A 17,987-nucleotide genomic window follows, 5' to 3' on the forward strand; every position below is an offset into this window, starting at 1 on the left:
ACAATAGTCTGAGAACCACTGATCTAGTCAGTCCTCCTGCCAGCCAAGAAACGTTAATGATTCCTGAATTGAACCCAGTAACTTGCACTGGACAGAGCCTTTCACAATCTGTAAAATATAGCCATTTCCTTCACCAGACTCATCTATCCACCGAGATTCCAACACGTCTCTTGCCCAACAAAAACATTCATGTACAGCTCTAGAAGACGACATTTACAACACAGCCATACTGATGGCAACAATCTAGATACTAGGGCGCAGAAAACACCATATGCACATTTAAAGAGAAGAGGAAATGTCACATTCATGTCTGAAACACAAGTTAAGGTTTTGTTTTCAATATAAACAGGAACTTTGTGTGAACTGATTACGGCTGCATGAAACAACTTGCTTAAGTCATGTGGAGAGAACATTAAGCTGTATTTTTTCCATTGTTATCCAAAGCTTCTCTCCCCCTCCCCCACCATTGATTTTCCCCAGTCTCCTCTCCCCTGAAAATCCTTAAAACAGCTTTTAAAATTCATGAGGGCAGCAAACAAAGAGGAAAACATCTGTAAGAACACCTGAGAATTGTCACTCCCGAACTACAAACAATCATCAGTTAGGGCTTAAATAAGACCCATGGGGCACTGCACATATGCACCCTTGGAGGCTTGGACATGATTGTCCCCTAAAGTTTATTCTCTGGGGCTTTGGAAGGAAGAAATCATCTTGCAAGCTACCCACAACTCCCCTCAGACTTCTGCAGAAAAACAAGCAGAGCACTGTAAGTCAGGAACATCAGACACAAGCTAAGAGATGAAAATGTAAGGGATGTTTGACTACATCTCAAAGATGAAGATACTGCAAAGACTTGCCACAACAAACATGCTGGCTGTGTACACAGGAGAAATTGGGGGACAGACAGGCTACCTCCATGGGGAGTCACCCCATTAAAGAGCCTGGATGGTGAAATCTAAAATTATGCATGCAGGATGGGCATACCACTGGGATTCACCCCATTAAAGACAGTTTGAGAGTACCAAGAGGAGCACATCCAAACACCAGAAAAAGGGACACACATTGGGTCACCCCACTATATAAGATAGGCCCAGCTAACCCTCCGCCTGAGCCCACAATCCAGATTGTCTGTGAGAAGGCAGAAGGGAAGCTCACAAGTATCTGCCCACCCCACGGAAACAGACACAAGCAGGTTTTAACACATGAAGGGAATTCACCCCAATTAAACCCCCACAATTCCTAGCCACCCGGGGGCTTCCCCAACACTTCCATCCACTGCCCCAGCAGCCTGAGGGCTCCCCAAACCCAGACCAGTCACCCTCCCACTGGCTCCCCCAGCAGCCAGGGAGAACAGAGCAAAGAGATTGAGAGGAGCGAAGAAGAAATCACCCAAATCTCTTGTGAGAGGACAAGACGGAAAGGATGAGGAGACTGAAGGGCTAGTAAGGGGAGGAACCCCAGATAACCTCCCAAGGGACCAGAGAAGGCTCCCTGCCCCACATCTATCCCCCCCCTTGCCACCAGCCCAACCCTCAACTTCCATCCTCCAGCCATAACCCTGCCTCACAGCTATCCCCCTCAGCCCCACCACTCATCCCCGCAGCTCCTCCCAGCCCCACACCGACCCCCCAGCCATACACCCAACTTAACCCAACCCCAGCCATACACCCTCCAAACACACTTTCCCCAACCCTTCCAGCCCTAGTAAAACCCCCAACTTCCACCCCGCAGCCATAACCCTGCTTCACACCTATCCCCCTCAGCCCCACCACTCATCCCCGCAGCTCCTCCCAGCCCCACACCCACCCCAGCCATACACCCTCCAAACACACTTTCCCCAACCCTTCCAGCCCTAGTAAAACCCCCAACTTCCACCCCGCAGCCATAACCCTGCCTCACACCTATCCCCCTCAGCCCCACCACTCATCCCCACAGCTCCTCCCAGCCCTACACCCACCCATCCCTCACTTTCCCCACCCCTTCCCAGCCCACCTACCCACCTCACACCTACCCCCACCCCCAACTTCCACCCCCCCAAGCATCCCCCTCAACCCCACCACTCATCCCCACACTATCCTCCAAGCCCCTCCCTGCCCCACACCTACCCCAGCCCCATCCCCCAGCCCCACTCCTAGAGCCCTCAGCCCCACACCTACAGTATAACCCAACCCCAGCTATACACCCTCCCCCCACACTTACCCCAACCCCCCAACCATACACCCAACCCCCTGGGCATACACCCAACGCCCCCCAAGCCCCACACCGACCCCCCAGCCATACACTCTCCATCCACACTTACCCCAACCCCTGCCAGCCCCACACCGACCCCCTCAGCCATACACCCAACCCCCCCAGCCCCACACCGACGCCCCAGCCATACACCCAACCCCCCCAGCCATACTCTTCCTCCACACTTACCCCAAACCCTGCCAGCCCCACACCGACCCCCCCAGCCACACCCAACCCCTCCCAGCCCCACACCGACCCCCCAGCCATACTCTTCCTCCACACTTACCCCAACCCCCCCAGCCCCACACCAACCCCCCAGCCATACTCTTCCTCCACACTTACCCCAACCCCCCCAGCCACACACCGACCCCCCAACCATACTCTTCCTCCACATTACGCCAACCCCCCCAGCCCCACACCGACCCCCCAGCCGTACACTCTCCCTCCACACTTACCCCAACCCCTGCCAGCCCCACACCGACCCCCCAGCCATACACCCAACCCTCTCAGCCCCACACCGACCCCCCCAGCCATACACCCAACCCCTCCCAGCCCCACACCGACCCCCCCCAGCCATACACCCAAGCCCCCCAGACCCACACCCGACCCCCCAGCCATACACTCTCCCTCCGCACTTACCCCAACCCCTGCCAGCCCCACACCGACCCCCCAGCCATACACCCAAACCCTCCCAGCCCCACACCGACCCCCCAGCCATACACCGACCCCCGAGCCATACACCCAACCCCCCCAGCCCCACACCGACCCCCCAGCCATACACCCAACCCCTCCCAGCCCCACACCGACCCCCCAGCCATACACCCAACCCCTGCCAGCCCCACACCGACCCCCCAGCCATACACCCAACCCCTCCAGCCCCACACCGACCCCCCAGCCATACACCCAACCCCTCCCAGCCCCACACCGACCCCCCAGCCATACACCCAACCCCTGCCAGCCCCACACCGACCCCCCAGCCATACACCCAACCCCCCCAGCCCCACACCGACCCCCGAGCCATACACCCAACCCCCCCAGCCCCACACCGACCCCCCAGCCATACACCCAACCCCTCCCAGCCCCACACCGACCCCCCAGCCATACACCCAATCCCTGCCAGCCCCACACCGACCCCCCAGCCATACACCCAACCCCTCCCAGCCCCACACCGACCCCCCAGCCATACACCCAACCCCTGCCAGCCCCACACCGACCCCCCAGCCATACACCCAACCCCTCCCAGCCCCACACCGACCCCCCAGCCATACACCCAACCCCTCCCAGCCCCACACCGACCCCCCAGCCATACACCCAACCCCTGCCAGCCCCACACCGACCCCCCAGCCATACACCCAACCCCTCCAGCCCCACACCGACCCCCCAGCCATACACCCAACCCCTCCCAGCCCCACACCGATCCCCTAACCGTACACCAGCCCCCGCCCCACACTCCTCCCCCCACCTTCGGAGAGCTCCAGCTCCAGCTCGGCCAGCTGCTCGCGGATCTCCCGGGGCAGGGAGCAGGCACCCCCGCCTGCCGGCTCGGCCATGGTGGGGACGGGAGGCCCGGCGGGGCCCGGCTCAGCGCTGGGGGCTCGGGATCCCGGGCGCAGCAGGAGCGGCCGCCGCCTCCGCCATGCTGAGCCCCAGCGCCGCGGTCACATGGGGGGAGGGGCTCGGCGCCGGCGCCAGCGCCTGGCTGGGCCCGGCGGCAGCGCCGCGCGCCCTCCGCTGGCCAGGCCCGGAACCGCACCTGGAGACGGGGCCGGACACTGGGCCGCGCGCCCCCCGCCGGCCGGGCCCGGAACCGCACCTGGCGGCGGGGCCGGGATCTGGGCCGCGCGCCCCCCCGCCGGCCGGGCCCGGAACCGCACCTGGCGGCGGGGCCGGACACTGGGCCGCGCGCCCCCCGCCGGCCGGGCCCGGAACCGCACCTGGCGGCGGGGCCGGGATCTGGGCCGCGCGCCCCCCGCCGGCCGGGCCCGGAACCGCACCTGGAGACGGGGCCGGGATCTGGGCCGCGCGCCCCCCGCCGGCCGGGCCCGGAACCGCACCTGGAGACGGGGCCGGACACTGCGCGCCCCCCGCCGGCCAGGCCCGGAACCGAACCTGGAGACGGGGCCGGACACTGCGCGCCCCCCGCCGGCCGGGCCCGGAACCGCACCTGGCGGCGGGGCCGGACACTGGGCCGCGCGCCCCCCGCCGGCCGGGCCCGGAACCGCACCTGGAGACGGGGCCGGGATCTGGGCCGCGCGCCCCCCGCCGGCCGGGCCCGGAACCGCACCTGGAGACGGGGCCGGACACTGCGCGCCCCCCGCCGGCCAGGCCCGGAACCGAACCTGGAGACGGGGCCGGACACTGCGCGCCCCCCGCCGGCCAGGCCCGGAACCGCACCTGGAGACGGGGCCGGGATCTGGGCCGCGCGCCCCCCGCTGGCCGGGCCCGGAACCGCACCTGGCGGCGGGGCCGGACACTGGGCCGCGCGCCCCCCGCCGGCCGGGCCCGGAACCGCACCTGGCGGCGGGGCCGGGATCTGGGCCGCGCGCCCCCCGCCGGCCGGGCCCGGAACCGCACCTGGCGGCGGGGCCGGGATCTGGGCCGCGCGCCCCCCGCCGGCCGGGCCCGGAACCGCACCTGGAGACGGGGCCGGACACTGCGCGCCACCCGCCGGCCAGGCCCGGAACCGAACCTGGAGACGGGGCCGGACACTGCGCGCCCCCCGCCGGCCGGGCCCGGAACCGCACCTGGAGACGGGGCCGGACACTGGGCCGCGCGCCCCCCGCCGGCCGGGCCCGGAACCGCACCTGGCGGCGGGGCCGGACACTGGGCCGCGCGCCCCCCGCCGGCCGGGCCCGGAACCGCACCTGGAGACGGGGCCGGGCTCTGGGCCGCGCGCCCCCCGCCGGCCGGGCCCGGAACCGCACCTGGAGACGGGGCCGGACACTGCGCGCCCCCCGCCGGCCGGGCCCGGAACCGCACCTGGAGACGGGGCCGGACACTGCGCGCCCCCCGCCGGCCGGGCCCGGAACCGCACCTGGAGACGGGGCCGGACACTGCGCGCCCCCCGCTGGCCGGGCCCGGAACCGCACCTGGAGACGGGGCCGGGCACTGCGCGCCCCCCGCCGGCCGGGCCCGGAACCGCACCTGGAGACGGGGCTGGGATCTGGGCCGCGGGCCCAGCCTCGGTGTCCTTTTTTCTTTGAAAGCTCTTGAGCTGCCTTGCACCCCTGGGGGCCCTGCCCCTCCCCGCCACGGCCCATGCACCCCCAGCGCCCGGGCCTGCGGCCCCAGAGCTGCAACATTGGGTTCATTGCACCCACTTTAGGTGGCCAGAGAGAGGTTGTGGAGCATCACAGAGATCTTCAGGGCCCCTGCAAGGAGATTTGGGCCCTAGGCAAAACTTCCAGCTTGCGCCCCCCACCGGAGCATCGCTTATTATAAACTTTCAAAAATTCATGCTGCACAATGTGGCATTGTTAATTAGAATATATACAAGGGGGTCGAAGGAGATTATCACAATGGTCCCTTCAGGCCCAGGGGAACCTGTGAGCAAGGAGGAGGCTGAGAAGGCCCCCAGCTCGCAGTCTCTAAACATTCCCAGGTTCTGAGTACTTCGCCCTCCAGGGGAACCCGGGGCAAGGAGGGCAGAGCTGGGCTCTCCCAGGGAGCAGGAGAGGATCTCCCTCAGGATCAGGGCCAGCTCCCCACATTGGCACAATGCTACCAGGGGGTTGTCAGTGTTCGGAAGCAACACCTGCACCAGCCCTTTCCCCTCCATCACTCTGTGGGGTTTAGTTTCACTTTCCCTCACCCAAGGAGACAGCTGCACCTAGCCTCAGGTGTGGCACATTGTAGGGCAAAGCTCACCTGAGCTCAGGACTGAGTCCTGCCTCCCCCAACGGCTCCAGCCCTGGGCCCACGCAGCTGTCTGCTCCTTGCTCAGCCACAGGCTCTCATTGACTGTCCTGCGTGGCACCCCTCACTATGGGGGCAGGTTTGTGATGGAGGCCTCACTCTCCACTTTTTGGCACCCCAGGAAGTCTCCTAGTTCACCTAGTGGTTACACCAGCCCTGCTTCTGCCACCTTTCCATGGTGCAGAGGGTGGGGTGGAGGGAACCACAGGCTTACCAAAGCCGCTAGGTTTATGGCTTATTACTGAAGTTAAGATTTTGTCATGGTTATTTTCAGTAAAACACATAGGCAGGTTATTGGCAATAAACAAAAATTCACAGAAAGCTAGGACCTATCCCTGACTTTTACTAAAAATTAGAGGGAGGACTGAAAGAGAGGGCTGACAGAACCAGCCTCCAGTACTTTGGCAGGGGCTGAAGCCAAAGACATCATCAAGGTTTGTTAGTTACACCATCTGTGATCTCTATATCCTTATTTACTACAACACTCTGTACCCCCTCCCCTTTTTTTTTGTCTGAACTTCACCTTGAATGGTCGCTTAGTTTAGCATAACTTGGTTTAGCTGAGAATGTGAGGGAGATTCTCAAACTGCAGCCATTCTTCTCAGGTGACAAATCTGAGAAACTCTCCCAGACTGAGGTGTCATTATAGGAGGTTTTGGAACAAATTGATAAACAGCAATAAGCGTATGGACACCTGCGTGCCACTTATGAATATGTTGTCCAGCACTGGTCCTAAATGATCTGGAAAACAGTAAAGGGGCAAATTCTGAAGATGATACAAAACTACTCAAATAGTTGCATCCAAAGCAGACTGAAGATTTACAAAGGATCTCACAAAACTGGGTGACTGGGCAACAAAATAGTTTAATATTCACTGTTGATAAATGCAAAATAATGCAAATTGGAACAAATCCACCTCCTTTTTACATATACGAATATGAATGATGGTCTAAATTAGCTGTTACAATTGAAGAGAGCTTAGAGTCATCATGCTCTGAGGGCTTGTCTACATCACAAAGTTGCAGCGCTGGTGAGGGGGTTACAGCACTGCAACTTAGGAGGTGTACACATCTGCAGGGCATCACCAGCGCTGCAACTCCCTGTTTGCAGCGCTGGCTGTACTCCCGTTTTGTCTCGGGTGTAGAGGATCCAGCGCTGGTGATCCAGCGCTGGTAATCAAGTGTAGACACTTACCAGCGCTTTTCTTGACCTCCGTGGAATAAGCAGGTATCCCAGCATACCTGAGGAAGCCTCTGGTAATCAAGCAGGTCTCCTTCCCCGGTTTGCTCTCGCGTTCCCCGAACCCCCGAGCAAGCAGGTCTCCTTCCCTGCGGTTTGCAGGGGGGTTCGGGGAACGCGAGAGCAAACCGCGGCGAAGCTGGTCTCCTTCCCCGGTTTGCTCTCGCGTTCCCCGAATCCCCCTTGAAGCCGCCCAACAGCGCTGCAGTGTGGCCACATCTAACACCACTTGCAGCGCTGGATGCTGTAAGTGTGGCCACTCTGCAGCGCTGGCCCTATACAGCTGTACTAATACAGCTGTAACAACCAGCGCTGCAAAATTGTAGATGTAGACATACCCTTAGAGTCATGTTCTCTGAAAACATCCACTCAATATGCAGCAGCAGTCCAAAAAACCAAAAAGGTAATGTTGGGAATAGATAAGACAAATACCATATTGCCTCTGTATAAATACATGATATGCCCACATGTTGAATACTGTGTGCAGATCTGATGTCCTATCTCAAAAAAATATATATTGGAATTGGAAAAGGTGCAGAAAAGGGCAACAAAAAGGAGGGAGGGGTATGGAACAACTTCCATATGAGGCGAGATTAATAAAACTGGGACTTTACAGATTGGAAGAGAGACAACTAAGGGGGGATATGATAGAGGTCTATAAAATCATGACTGGTGTGGAGAAAGTAAATGAAGTATTATTTACTCCTCATAACACAAAGAACTAGGGGTCATAAAATGAAATTAATAGGCAGCAAGTTTAAAAACAAACCAAAGGAAGTATTTTTTCCACACAATCTACAGTCAACCGGTTAAACTCTTTGCCCATGGATATTGTGAAGGACAAGACTAACAGGGTTCAAAAAAAGAACTAGATAAATTAATGGAGGATAGACCCATCAATGGCTATTAGCCAGGATGGGCAGGGATGTAAAATCATGCTCTGCAATGTCTCTAACCTCTGTTTGCCAGAAGTTGGGAATGGGCGACGGGATAGATCACTTGACGATTACCTGTTCTGTTAATTCCCTCTGAAGCACCTGGCATTGGCCATGTCAGAAGACATGATACTAGGCTAGATGGATCATTGGTCTGACCCAGTATGGCCATTCTTATGTTAATGTATGCTAACTGTTCGACCTCTTATCTAGCTGTGATACATAGAGTACCTTTCCCAGACCTAAAGCAGAGCTCACTGTAGCACAAAAGCTTGTCTTTCACCCATTAATATTGGTCCAATAAAATATATTATCTCATGCATCATCTTTTTAATACCTGGGACTAACATGGCTACACTACAGCTGCAATTAACAGCTTTGACACCCCTTCTCCCTGCTGAGTCCCACACACCCCTCCACATCAGTTGCAGTAGTAGCAGCCTCTGTCCTGTTTGCAACTCTCGACCTGGAACAGAACAAACAATAGGGGCCAGGGCAGGGCCAAGAGTGTAAACATGGCAGCCATTTTTAGGGAACAGGCCTGTGACATTACTGCACTATGGCTGTTACCAATGCTGAGTGTCCAACAATTGCTCCTACCAGCTACCTATTTCTTCCCTTTCTTGCTCGGTATTGGTCCCTCCCCACAATGAGGAGCAACAGAGCAGGGGACAAGCTATTGTAAGGCAATCAAGTGAAGCAGCTTCCATTTGTTACATTTTGAAGAGGTGTGCCTGGGGAGGGATGCTGACTTGACTGCCCCTTACCCCCTTGGACAGGTAACAGAAAGTCATCGAGCTGTCACCACTCAAGAAAGATCTTGTAGTCATCATAGTTAGTTCTCTGAAAACATCTGCTCAATAGCCCACAGCAGTCAAAAAAGCTAAAAAATGTTAAGTCTCATTAGGAAAGGGATAGATGAGACAAAATATCGTAACGCTATAAACCATGGTATGTCCACACTTTGAATACTGAATTAAATGTCATTGCCCTGTCTCAAAAAGACACATTAGAATTGGAAAAGGCATAAGGAAGGGCAACAAAAAATGATTATGAGGTACAGAACAGCTGCAATATAAAGAGAGAAGACTGGGCCTGTTCAGATTGGAAAAGAAAGCACTAAGGAAGGATATGATAGCAGTCTATAAAATAATGGTGTGGAGAAAGAACACAAGAATTAGAGAGGACCTGATTAAATCAGTAGGCAGATTTTTAAAAAAATACTTCTTCACACAATGCAGTCAACCTGTCGAATTCGTTGCCATAGAATGTTGTAAAGGCCAAAAGAATAACCCATTTTTTAATCCAGTAAATTCAGAGAGGATAGATCCACCAATGTTTATTAGCCAACATGGTCAAGGACACAAGCCCATGCTCCAGGTGTCCATAAATCCACCCAACTGCCAGAAGCTGGAACTGAACAACAGGGGATGGATCACTCGAAATTGCTGTTCTGTTCACTATCCCATAACCATACGGCACTGAGTCACCACTGGAAGACGGAATACTGGGCTAGATGGATCATTGGTCTGACCCACATGCCCATTCTTATGTTCCCACAGCCCATTCAGACTGGCATCACAGCTGACAGTACTAAAAGCAGGGGCTATTGGTGCTAGTTACAGTAAAGTATCCATTCACTAGACATTGGTCTGCGACCACCTTCTGTGGCATCAGTAATAAAAGCTCAGGGGGCCTCTGCAGAATAGCGCTGCTTAGGGCTCTTGTGATTGATAGGTAATAGATAGTTGTCTATTCCTGCACAGGCCAGCCAACAGAATGTATTCAAAGAGGAGATTAAGGTTTGTGGCAGCAGCAAGCCGACACTGTCCTCCACATCTAGCACTGATGGACAGTAAGATTAGTTCAGCAGCTCCCAAACTGTATTGGTTCACACACCACCATAAAAAACGGTTGTGAAATTAACTGATGGAACATCAAGCTCATTTATTACAACATGGAAACCCCTGCTTCAGTCATAGGCAGCTTTCTTCTAGTTCATTCTACTTAAAAATTCCCATTCTATAGGGTCTTCTTAGGTCAATTACCACTCCATCCAGGGCCCTGCATGCAATGTGAACAGTTCAGTGAAGCTATAGGTTCTGAGTACTATTGAAAGTCAGGCCATTACGATGGCTGAACTGAGCTACAGCTGACACATTGGTTACCTTGTCACACAGATGTGGCATGTAACTACAAATGGTGAAGTGGGGCTTCAGAGCACATGAAGCTGACAGAACCCATCTTGAGGCTCTTTGGAACAAGACATGCTTCCACTGAAGGGCACACAGTTGTGGAATCCCTTACTGCACTCATGTCTTGTTCTAGAGCACAACACAACTCATGCCACAATTGAGAGGCCTTCCCAAAACAGGTGAAACAGATTTTCTTTCTTGGGTTTCTCTCTCTGAGGGAGGCTCACGAAGACTGAAGGAGGGACTAGCAAGAGCTACCACATTGATCAGTATGCTAGAAATACAGAGATAGGAGCTTACTCACACTTTTGTTTTACCTGCCATTAATGACCTCTTGCTCTCAAATACGGGAAAGGAAGAACTTGTCCATCTGCAGTCAACACATCATTCTGGAGTCAGGTGCTCACTAACTTTCCTTTCCAGAATAAATCTGAACTAACGTGCCTTTACTATTTTCCTTCAACCTTTCCATCTTAAAAAAAGAAATCCATCTTCTTTTCTGTAACATGAAACAATACTACTATCTCAAGATGGCACGGATAGGAGACATTATGCAATGTTTAAAGTCATGTATGGAAAGTAGTATTAGAAGCCATTTAGGATCAGAACAGCATCTCATTGTGAAAGAAAAGACAGAAGGATTGCTTCTTTAAATCAGCTTTATTTTTCTAACTTTTATTTCAATTTCCCATAGCACCTTGGCAATGTCAATGTCAAAAACAGAAATACAAATACATGTATTATCATTTTAACATTTAAAGCATGAACCTGTTTTACAGAAATTGTTTTGGACAGTTTTGACAATGGACAGAGTAAAGAAGCCAGATAAAGTTGCGTTTTTTCTTCTTTTACTGAAGCCCTACCACTTTGGAGAGAGATCATACATGCCAAGGGAATGTCAGAATTGTCTGGGAGGAGCGAGATGTCAATATAGTCACTTAAACTCAATATATTATCTGCATATTTTGTATTTTATAAAAATTAGAACAAAAGCCATTTGTGCACAATCTGTTTACATGTGAAGTTTTTTTTTATATTGTAACCATAACTGAAGCGCCATAAAAATAAAACTCTGGTTCTTAAATATAAAATTGAAGGTTGTTACAGGTTAGTTTGCAGATGGATTTTTCAGAAATAATCTTTAACTACTTTCAAGTCCTCCCAACAGTATATTAAAACCAGACTCATTTGACCTCTTGAAGTGTCTATGAGAGGGACACTTAATAGAAGAGCCACCTAAAAAAAACTAAAACAAAATCATGTACCATCCTAAAGGAAGCTCAGACTAGATGTAATATATATACAAACAAGAAGAGCATGATAAATCATTCAGATTAATGGCAACAATCTTATTTCAGAAGGAAATATCAAAAATTAGAAACCAAAAGTCTATTTGCATATCTGTTGCAATCAGGATTTACAAAACAAACTCATCAGAAGCAAGTTTTCCTCTTAAGTGCATTTCTGTTGCATCTTGTCTGTAATACAATGGTTCATTTTAGATGTTTAATATATTGCCTGTACACAGATTTTATCCCAAGTGAACCTTCACTTGGGCAACAGTAAAAACAGAGGACATTTTCAAGATATTTAAGTGGATATTGACAAACTAGTAAGGCCATAGCTATTTAACTACAGTAAAGCATTGATTAAGTCACTTAATTGCTACTGATCTGCCACAATATCATCCTTGTTCTCTTCTGGTTAATAGGATGGGTTACTTTATTTTACCTACTGCTAAAACTGCACCATCATACTGTGCCAAGCTAACTTGGTTATTTTTTTTTTTTTAAACAAAGATAGCAGGAATGTAAGATGCTATAAAATTAACAATTTCAGAAATTAAACAAACTTTTGCACTTTTTAATTTTACAATCACATGCAAATAGTCCCTCCTTCCCCTCCCCAGAAATACCAAAAAATGGCCCAATCTTTTCCACAAATAAAGTGGAAGAAGTTTAATTAATGGGAATACATCTTTGTAGCTAACAAAATAAAACAGACTAAATTTTGGAAACAAGTGACAGTTTGTGAAACTAAAAGTTATTTGAGATCTGCACTTTGTGTGTGCATGTTTTGTTTTTGTTTGTTTGTTTGTTTTTTTAACTACAGTCAGCAGGGTAGAAGAATGCACGTTTGGCTGATGTGGCTATCAAGGAGAGAGCCACTGGGAATCCATTATCTTCAATAGCTCAATGAACTTTTGTGGAACAAAAGCCAGTTTTACCTCTGCTAATAAGATGATGCACCTCAACTGAGGTCAATGGAGATGCACCAGCAGTGAATCTGGCTCCGAAATGGTCATTCTGTCCTTGTTTCCAATTGTCTGCCAAACAGGACAACTTGGTGGGTAGAGGCAAGAATTTGCCTGAGACTATATCTGAAGAATGAGAAGTAGCAGCTAGCCCATCTATGTTATGTATTTGCCATGCAATACAAGTACTGCAGGAGAACTTGCACATAAAACTATTGTTTTCACAGCCTTTATATTTACTTTATTATTCCCACCCCAAACCCTTCAAAACAGACCAAAAAAAAAAAAGTGTCGATGGCGGTAGGGGAAGGAGGGGAATCCTAATGTTAAATCTTTGCACACCAGTATCAATTAGTTTAGTTATGGTGAGCTCCCTAATCTGATAGAGTTAGAATATGCTGGAAAAAGCCAACAAGTTTACAGATTTATTTGCATACACTATACAAGACCATAACCTGTTGCTGGAAAATGCACATTTAAGACATAAAACATTCCTTCCACATGTCAAGTTTTTCCAATCACCTTACAAGAAAAGAGATAATGCTGTAAGGATTTTTTTGTACATCTAAAAGGAAAAAGCTACACTTTACAACTGTCAGAAATACTCAAGTTCTATATTTCAGCTCAACAGGCTCTATGCACTGATTTAAAAGCAGATGCCCACATAGGTAAAAATTAACATGCCAGTACAGCCAAGCTAGGCCAGAGACTGTACATTTGCAAAAGCCTCTGCCAAAGAGCTCTTCCTCTTAACTGCAACCAGCTTATGGCTGCTATTAGAATTGCAATACATGTTCACTCTGCGATGAGAGTGCACACTATCCAATATTGGTGACTATTATACAGAATACAAGTTATTTTCCAGTCTGAGTGCAGTAATTAAGTTTATAAAATTATTTATAAAAAGCAGCTTCTTTGAAATTTGATACATTTCACAGAGCTCTTGACAGTTTAAATATTTAAACTTCTTTGTATCATTCCCATCAAATGTAGCATTATCCAAGTAAACTGAAACAGGTTTGTAAGCATTTTTAAACTATAGATTTGATCCATGATTTTGGTAAATTAAACTCTCAAACCCATTACAGGCAGTTTAAAAGTGAGTAATGATTGTTTTTATATAAGTAACATGCACAAAATGAACAGTTAACTGCATAAATATATGACTCATGAATCAAATCAAACGCAACTGCCAAACTGAGTAATAAGTTAGAGAAATGACAACTCTGACTTTATATATATTTATAAAAATAGACACAAGAGTTCTCAAAGCAGTTGATGGAGAATGCCTACTAAGTAAGAAATCACCAAGGATTACCTGGCTAAGAAATCAAAAGATGAAATTTCACAGTTAATGTCATTTTAACTGCCACTTACATACCGTAAACGTCTTAGTAATATATGCTAGTGATGCCATTAGAATGAATGTATCACAACTGAATATTCCAGTGTTCACAACTTACATCTTTAAATTCGTACACTTCCTATTCACTTTAAAAAAAACCCAGGTACAATTCTTACTACCGCGAGCTACTTTTCTTAACACTTTATACAGAACTAAGAATATGGGCATGTTTATTTTGGCAGATTAACGTATTGTATTTTTCCTGATTCCTTCAGTCCTTTACGGTAATTACTAGCTTATAAACTTAACAGCCTACTACGCAACAGTGTTGTGAATTTAGTCAAAGAAATCTCTCTGAAACAAAGTTAAAACCTCATGGCCTTTGTTCCACTTTAAACTGTTAGTTCCAAGTAACTGAAAAAAGTCAGGAGCTACTATCTGCTGTAGAGTTTCCTCGAGTATTTGTACTATAAAGCAGTGCTTAACACTAGACCAGAGAACCAATGTGAATCACTACATGGAAACCTGGCCATGCCCCCAAACTGTTGAATGTCTTAAAGGAAATAAAAAGCCTTAATTTTAGACCCATTTATGGCTTTAAACCTGCCCTCAAGACTCCCACCTGCAAAGCAGAATTCCATGAGTGGAATGAAAGCTGAGGCTCTTCACATATGAAACTACCACCATCTGCTGTGCAGTCTTCCATTAACTGGGCCTGCCTCAGGAAAACATACCAGATAAATGCACACACGTCTGTAATAAAGGGGTTAGAGAAAGTAGCACTTAAGCAATAAAAAAAAAAATTAAAATGCTGCCCTCAATTGGCAGAAAAAAAGGGAAAAATTAAAAATCCCAAACATGCCCCCACTCCCTCTTCTTGTGTCTAGGATACTGACTATTCTTACTGTCCTTATGGTCTGATCAACAATCAGATCTCCAGTAAAATCAGAGTTTAAAAAACATTTGCTCAATGAAATATTAGTAAGGTCAAAAGACTAAATTTCAAGCTGGAAACACAAAGTTCTACTACAGTAGTGCATTCAGTTTTTATCATCAGTGACTAAGTCATGACAAAACAGTATCTGGCTGCACTCACGCAACTCAAGCACGCCGACCAAGCATCTTAGTTGTGGATCTGCTTTGCAATGCGAGGCCATTAATGGCATACATATCATCCTACAAGCCAAACGTTAAAGAGGTTTAAAAAAGTAAGTTCTAATTTTACAGAAATGCTTCTTTTTTTTCCAAAAATAATATTCTCTTGCCCTCTTCCTTCTACACTGAGGGACGTTATGTCATTTCATTTTTTCATCTGGTCAACGCACTAATTTCACAACCTCAAAGCTGATTTCAGGCAGGAAACACTCTGTAAATTAAAAAACAAAACAAAAAAAAATACAAAAATTATAATCTCTATATATTTATATTGATTGGAATCCTCCAGCATTTGTGAAATCACTTTTAGAGATGAATTTTGGGACCCTCCCCACCTTCTCCCACTCAAATCATATACTCCGATTCAGTATTCGTGTTCCCCGAATACCTCCCCTTTATAGTCCATCTCCTTTGCTGCTCTTTAGTCCACAGCTCAAATTAAATAGAGAAGAAGAGTTGGATGAGTTTTACTTTGGTGATCGGGGTGGCAGATACTGCTCCTTGCCGATACGCCGAGGTGCTCCCTGAGGTGAAGATCTGCGTCCAAACTGGCGTCTCTGTTCCCTGATTTTTCCAGCAGCTCCCCTGGGAGGCCCATTGCCTCTGAACCCAGAAAGATCCTTTACCCGGCCTTCAAGCTTCTCATGGGCCTTCTCTGAAGCCTTCTCAGAAGTACTGTTTTCTTCATTTTTGGCAGGGGGAGCTACATTGGTACGAAGCTCCCTAAGTGGCTGAACAGGAACTGGAGTTGGCTCCTTTGGGGGTTTCTGGCAGACTTCAGCGTAACTTAGCTTGCGTGGCTCCTTTGATGCCAAGGGTAGAGAAAGAGTAAAGTTTATGCATTCTGCTAAGAACAACCTATACCTGGAAAGGGCTCTTCAAGAATACCCCAGGCACACTGTTAAAAGAACACAATGCCAGAACATGCTCTGTATATTGAGCCAGGCTGGTTTAATATCCAGTGGCAGCTCAAAAATCAGAATCTATATGAAGGTACCGTACCATGTTCTGCTCCCCCCCCGGGGGGGGGAGGAGCAGAGGGAGGGAAGAGAGGAAAGCAGCCCCCTTGGGACTGTACCATGATCTGTCCTGGGGGCAGAGCAGAGAGAAAAGTAGCCAGTTTCCCTAGCCATCAACCTCCAACATGTGGAGGTCTGTTTACTAGAAAGTACTGAGATCTCACCCAAGGCAGTTGATCTTACCTGTATTGTCACAGTAAGCACTGCATTTCCATTGGTAGAGGATGAAGTGGTATTTGTCCTTGATGGCTTTGCAGCACTGAGGGGACGTACAGACACAGGTGGGGAATTGTGGCTATTAACACCTTTCTGAGCAGAGACCTCCTCTAGCTTCTTGTCTGGCTGAGTTGTGCTGATAGATTAGACAAGATAGTGCAACATTAAAATCTGTTTAAAAGTTAGTTCAGTTTCCGGAATGCCTTTTTCCTTTTTTTCAAGTCACTGAAGCAGTTTTAACCAAGTAGGATGCCCAAGGTCATTACCACCAGGTTCTGAACAGCAATCAGCTTTTCAGAGTAACAGAGGCCTAGTTACTAGTATAGTATAGAGGGGAGACTGGAGATAATGATTCCTTAGAGCAGAAGTAACCAAGACTATCCTTCACACTACACAACATCTTATTTTAAAAAGATTTCTCAAATTAGCCAAGCGAATTATATACCTTGGGGCTGGAACCTCAGCCCTGCTTGGTAAGCTCACACTTTTGACAGGTTGCTGGACTGGACTCTGTGGCTGCTCTTCTTGAGCAGATGCAGGACAACTGACCGCCAAGTCTTTGCTCTCCTGAAGAGACAAATGGAATTTTAAAATTGCAGAAGGACGACAGTCATTATGCCAGTACTTGCGTTTTAGCCACCACAAAACTTAAGTCACCAGCCATCAAGAATTTAAAGTTATTTTTTTTGATAGACAGACAGACAGACACACACACACACACACAGTAAGAGTTAAATAGAATATGCACATGGCACTTATTTCAGTGGAAATCTTTTACACAGAACTGCCAGCTTTACATCAGGTGAAAAAACAGGGGACAGATAACAAACAAGGCCATTGCCTTCTGTACAACCGCAGAGACCAGCAGCAGCACCACTGCAGGTAAACAGATTGTTCCAAAACCCACCCCTACCCCAGACTCCCTTTATCTGATCCGTACTTCAGAAGCCACCACTGCTGATCTGGCTGCTTTTATTTTGAAATACAGAGTGCCAACACTAAATCTGGAAAGAGGAGTGGTTATTGCACAGGTTCCATTAGATACCACCTGGAAGTCCGTGAGCCCAAGAACAGAAGCAGAAAAGGCTAGAATATTATATGTTTAGACCTGCTTGGGGACAGTGCTGTTTACAGCTCTACCAGAATAAGCCTGAATAATTTTAAGGACATGTGGAGGAGGGAAGTTAACCATCTTGATGTGCACTCCAGAAGTAGAAACAAGTACCTTCTCTTTGCCAGTTCCTTTAACAATGTCAGACATTCTGCTTTCCAGCACAGGTTCTCCTTGTATTTTTGCTGTACTGCCAGGCAGAGGAGGGAAATTTGATGCTAGTAAGTCAAACTTTGGTGTCTGAGTCTTTGTTTCTGCTGAAGGCTGAGGTCGCTAGAAGAAAAAAAGGTCTGTTAACATACGTTACATAACCATACCACCTTGTGTTGTGAGCCTATAAAGGTCTCAAGTTAAGTAATGTCCAAACAGTTCTT

The 17,987-nt window shown here is 49.3% G+C and overlaps 2 protein-coding genes across 4 annotated transcripts in view; both read right to left on the minus strand.

Moving 5' to 3' along the window:
* The window catches only part of DIP2B (disco interacting protein 2 homolog B), a 131,798-nt gene extending 127,970 nt beyond the window's left edge, over positions 1 to 3,828 (minus strand). The window contains 1 exon segment of the mRNA XM_030554905.1: positions 3,692 to 3,828. Coding sequence (XP_030410765.1) covers positions 3,692 to 3,779 — 88 coding nt within the window. The 5' untranslated portion in view covers positions 3,780 to 3,828.
* A 7,326-nt stretch (positions 3,829 to 11,154) lies between these two features.
* LARP4 (La ribonucleoprotein domain family member 4) overlaps positions 11,155 to 17,987 on the minus strand; it is a 51,348-nt gene continuing 44,515 nt past the window's right edge. For 2 of the 3 annotated variants that reach the window (XM_030554911.1, XM_030554910.1), the window contains 4 exons: positions 17,728 to 17,886; positions 16,948 to 17,069; positions 16,470 to 16,638; positions 11,155 to 16,070 (listed from right to left, as the gene is read on the minus strand). In XM_030554911.1, coding sequence (XP_030410771.1) covers positions 15,735 to 16,070; positions 16,470 to 16,638; positions 16,948 to 17,069; positions 17,728 to 17,886 — 786 coding nt within the window. In that variant the 3' untranslated portion in view covers positions 11,155 to 15,734. The remainder of the gene's footprint in view (positions 16,071 to 16,469; positions 16,639 to 16,947; positions 17,070 to 17,727; positions 17,887 to 17,987) is intronic. The other variant, XM_030554912.1, reaches the window with a different exon arrangement.

This window comes from Gopherus evgoodei, chromosome 3 (genome assembly GCF_007399415.2).
Source record: "Gopherus evgoodei ecotype Sinaloan lineage chromosome 3, rGopEvg1_v1.p, whole genome shotgun sequence".
NCBI lineage: Eukaryota > Metazoa > Chordata > Testudines > Testudinidae > Gopherus > Gopherus evgoodei.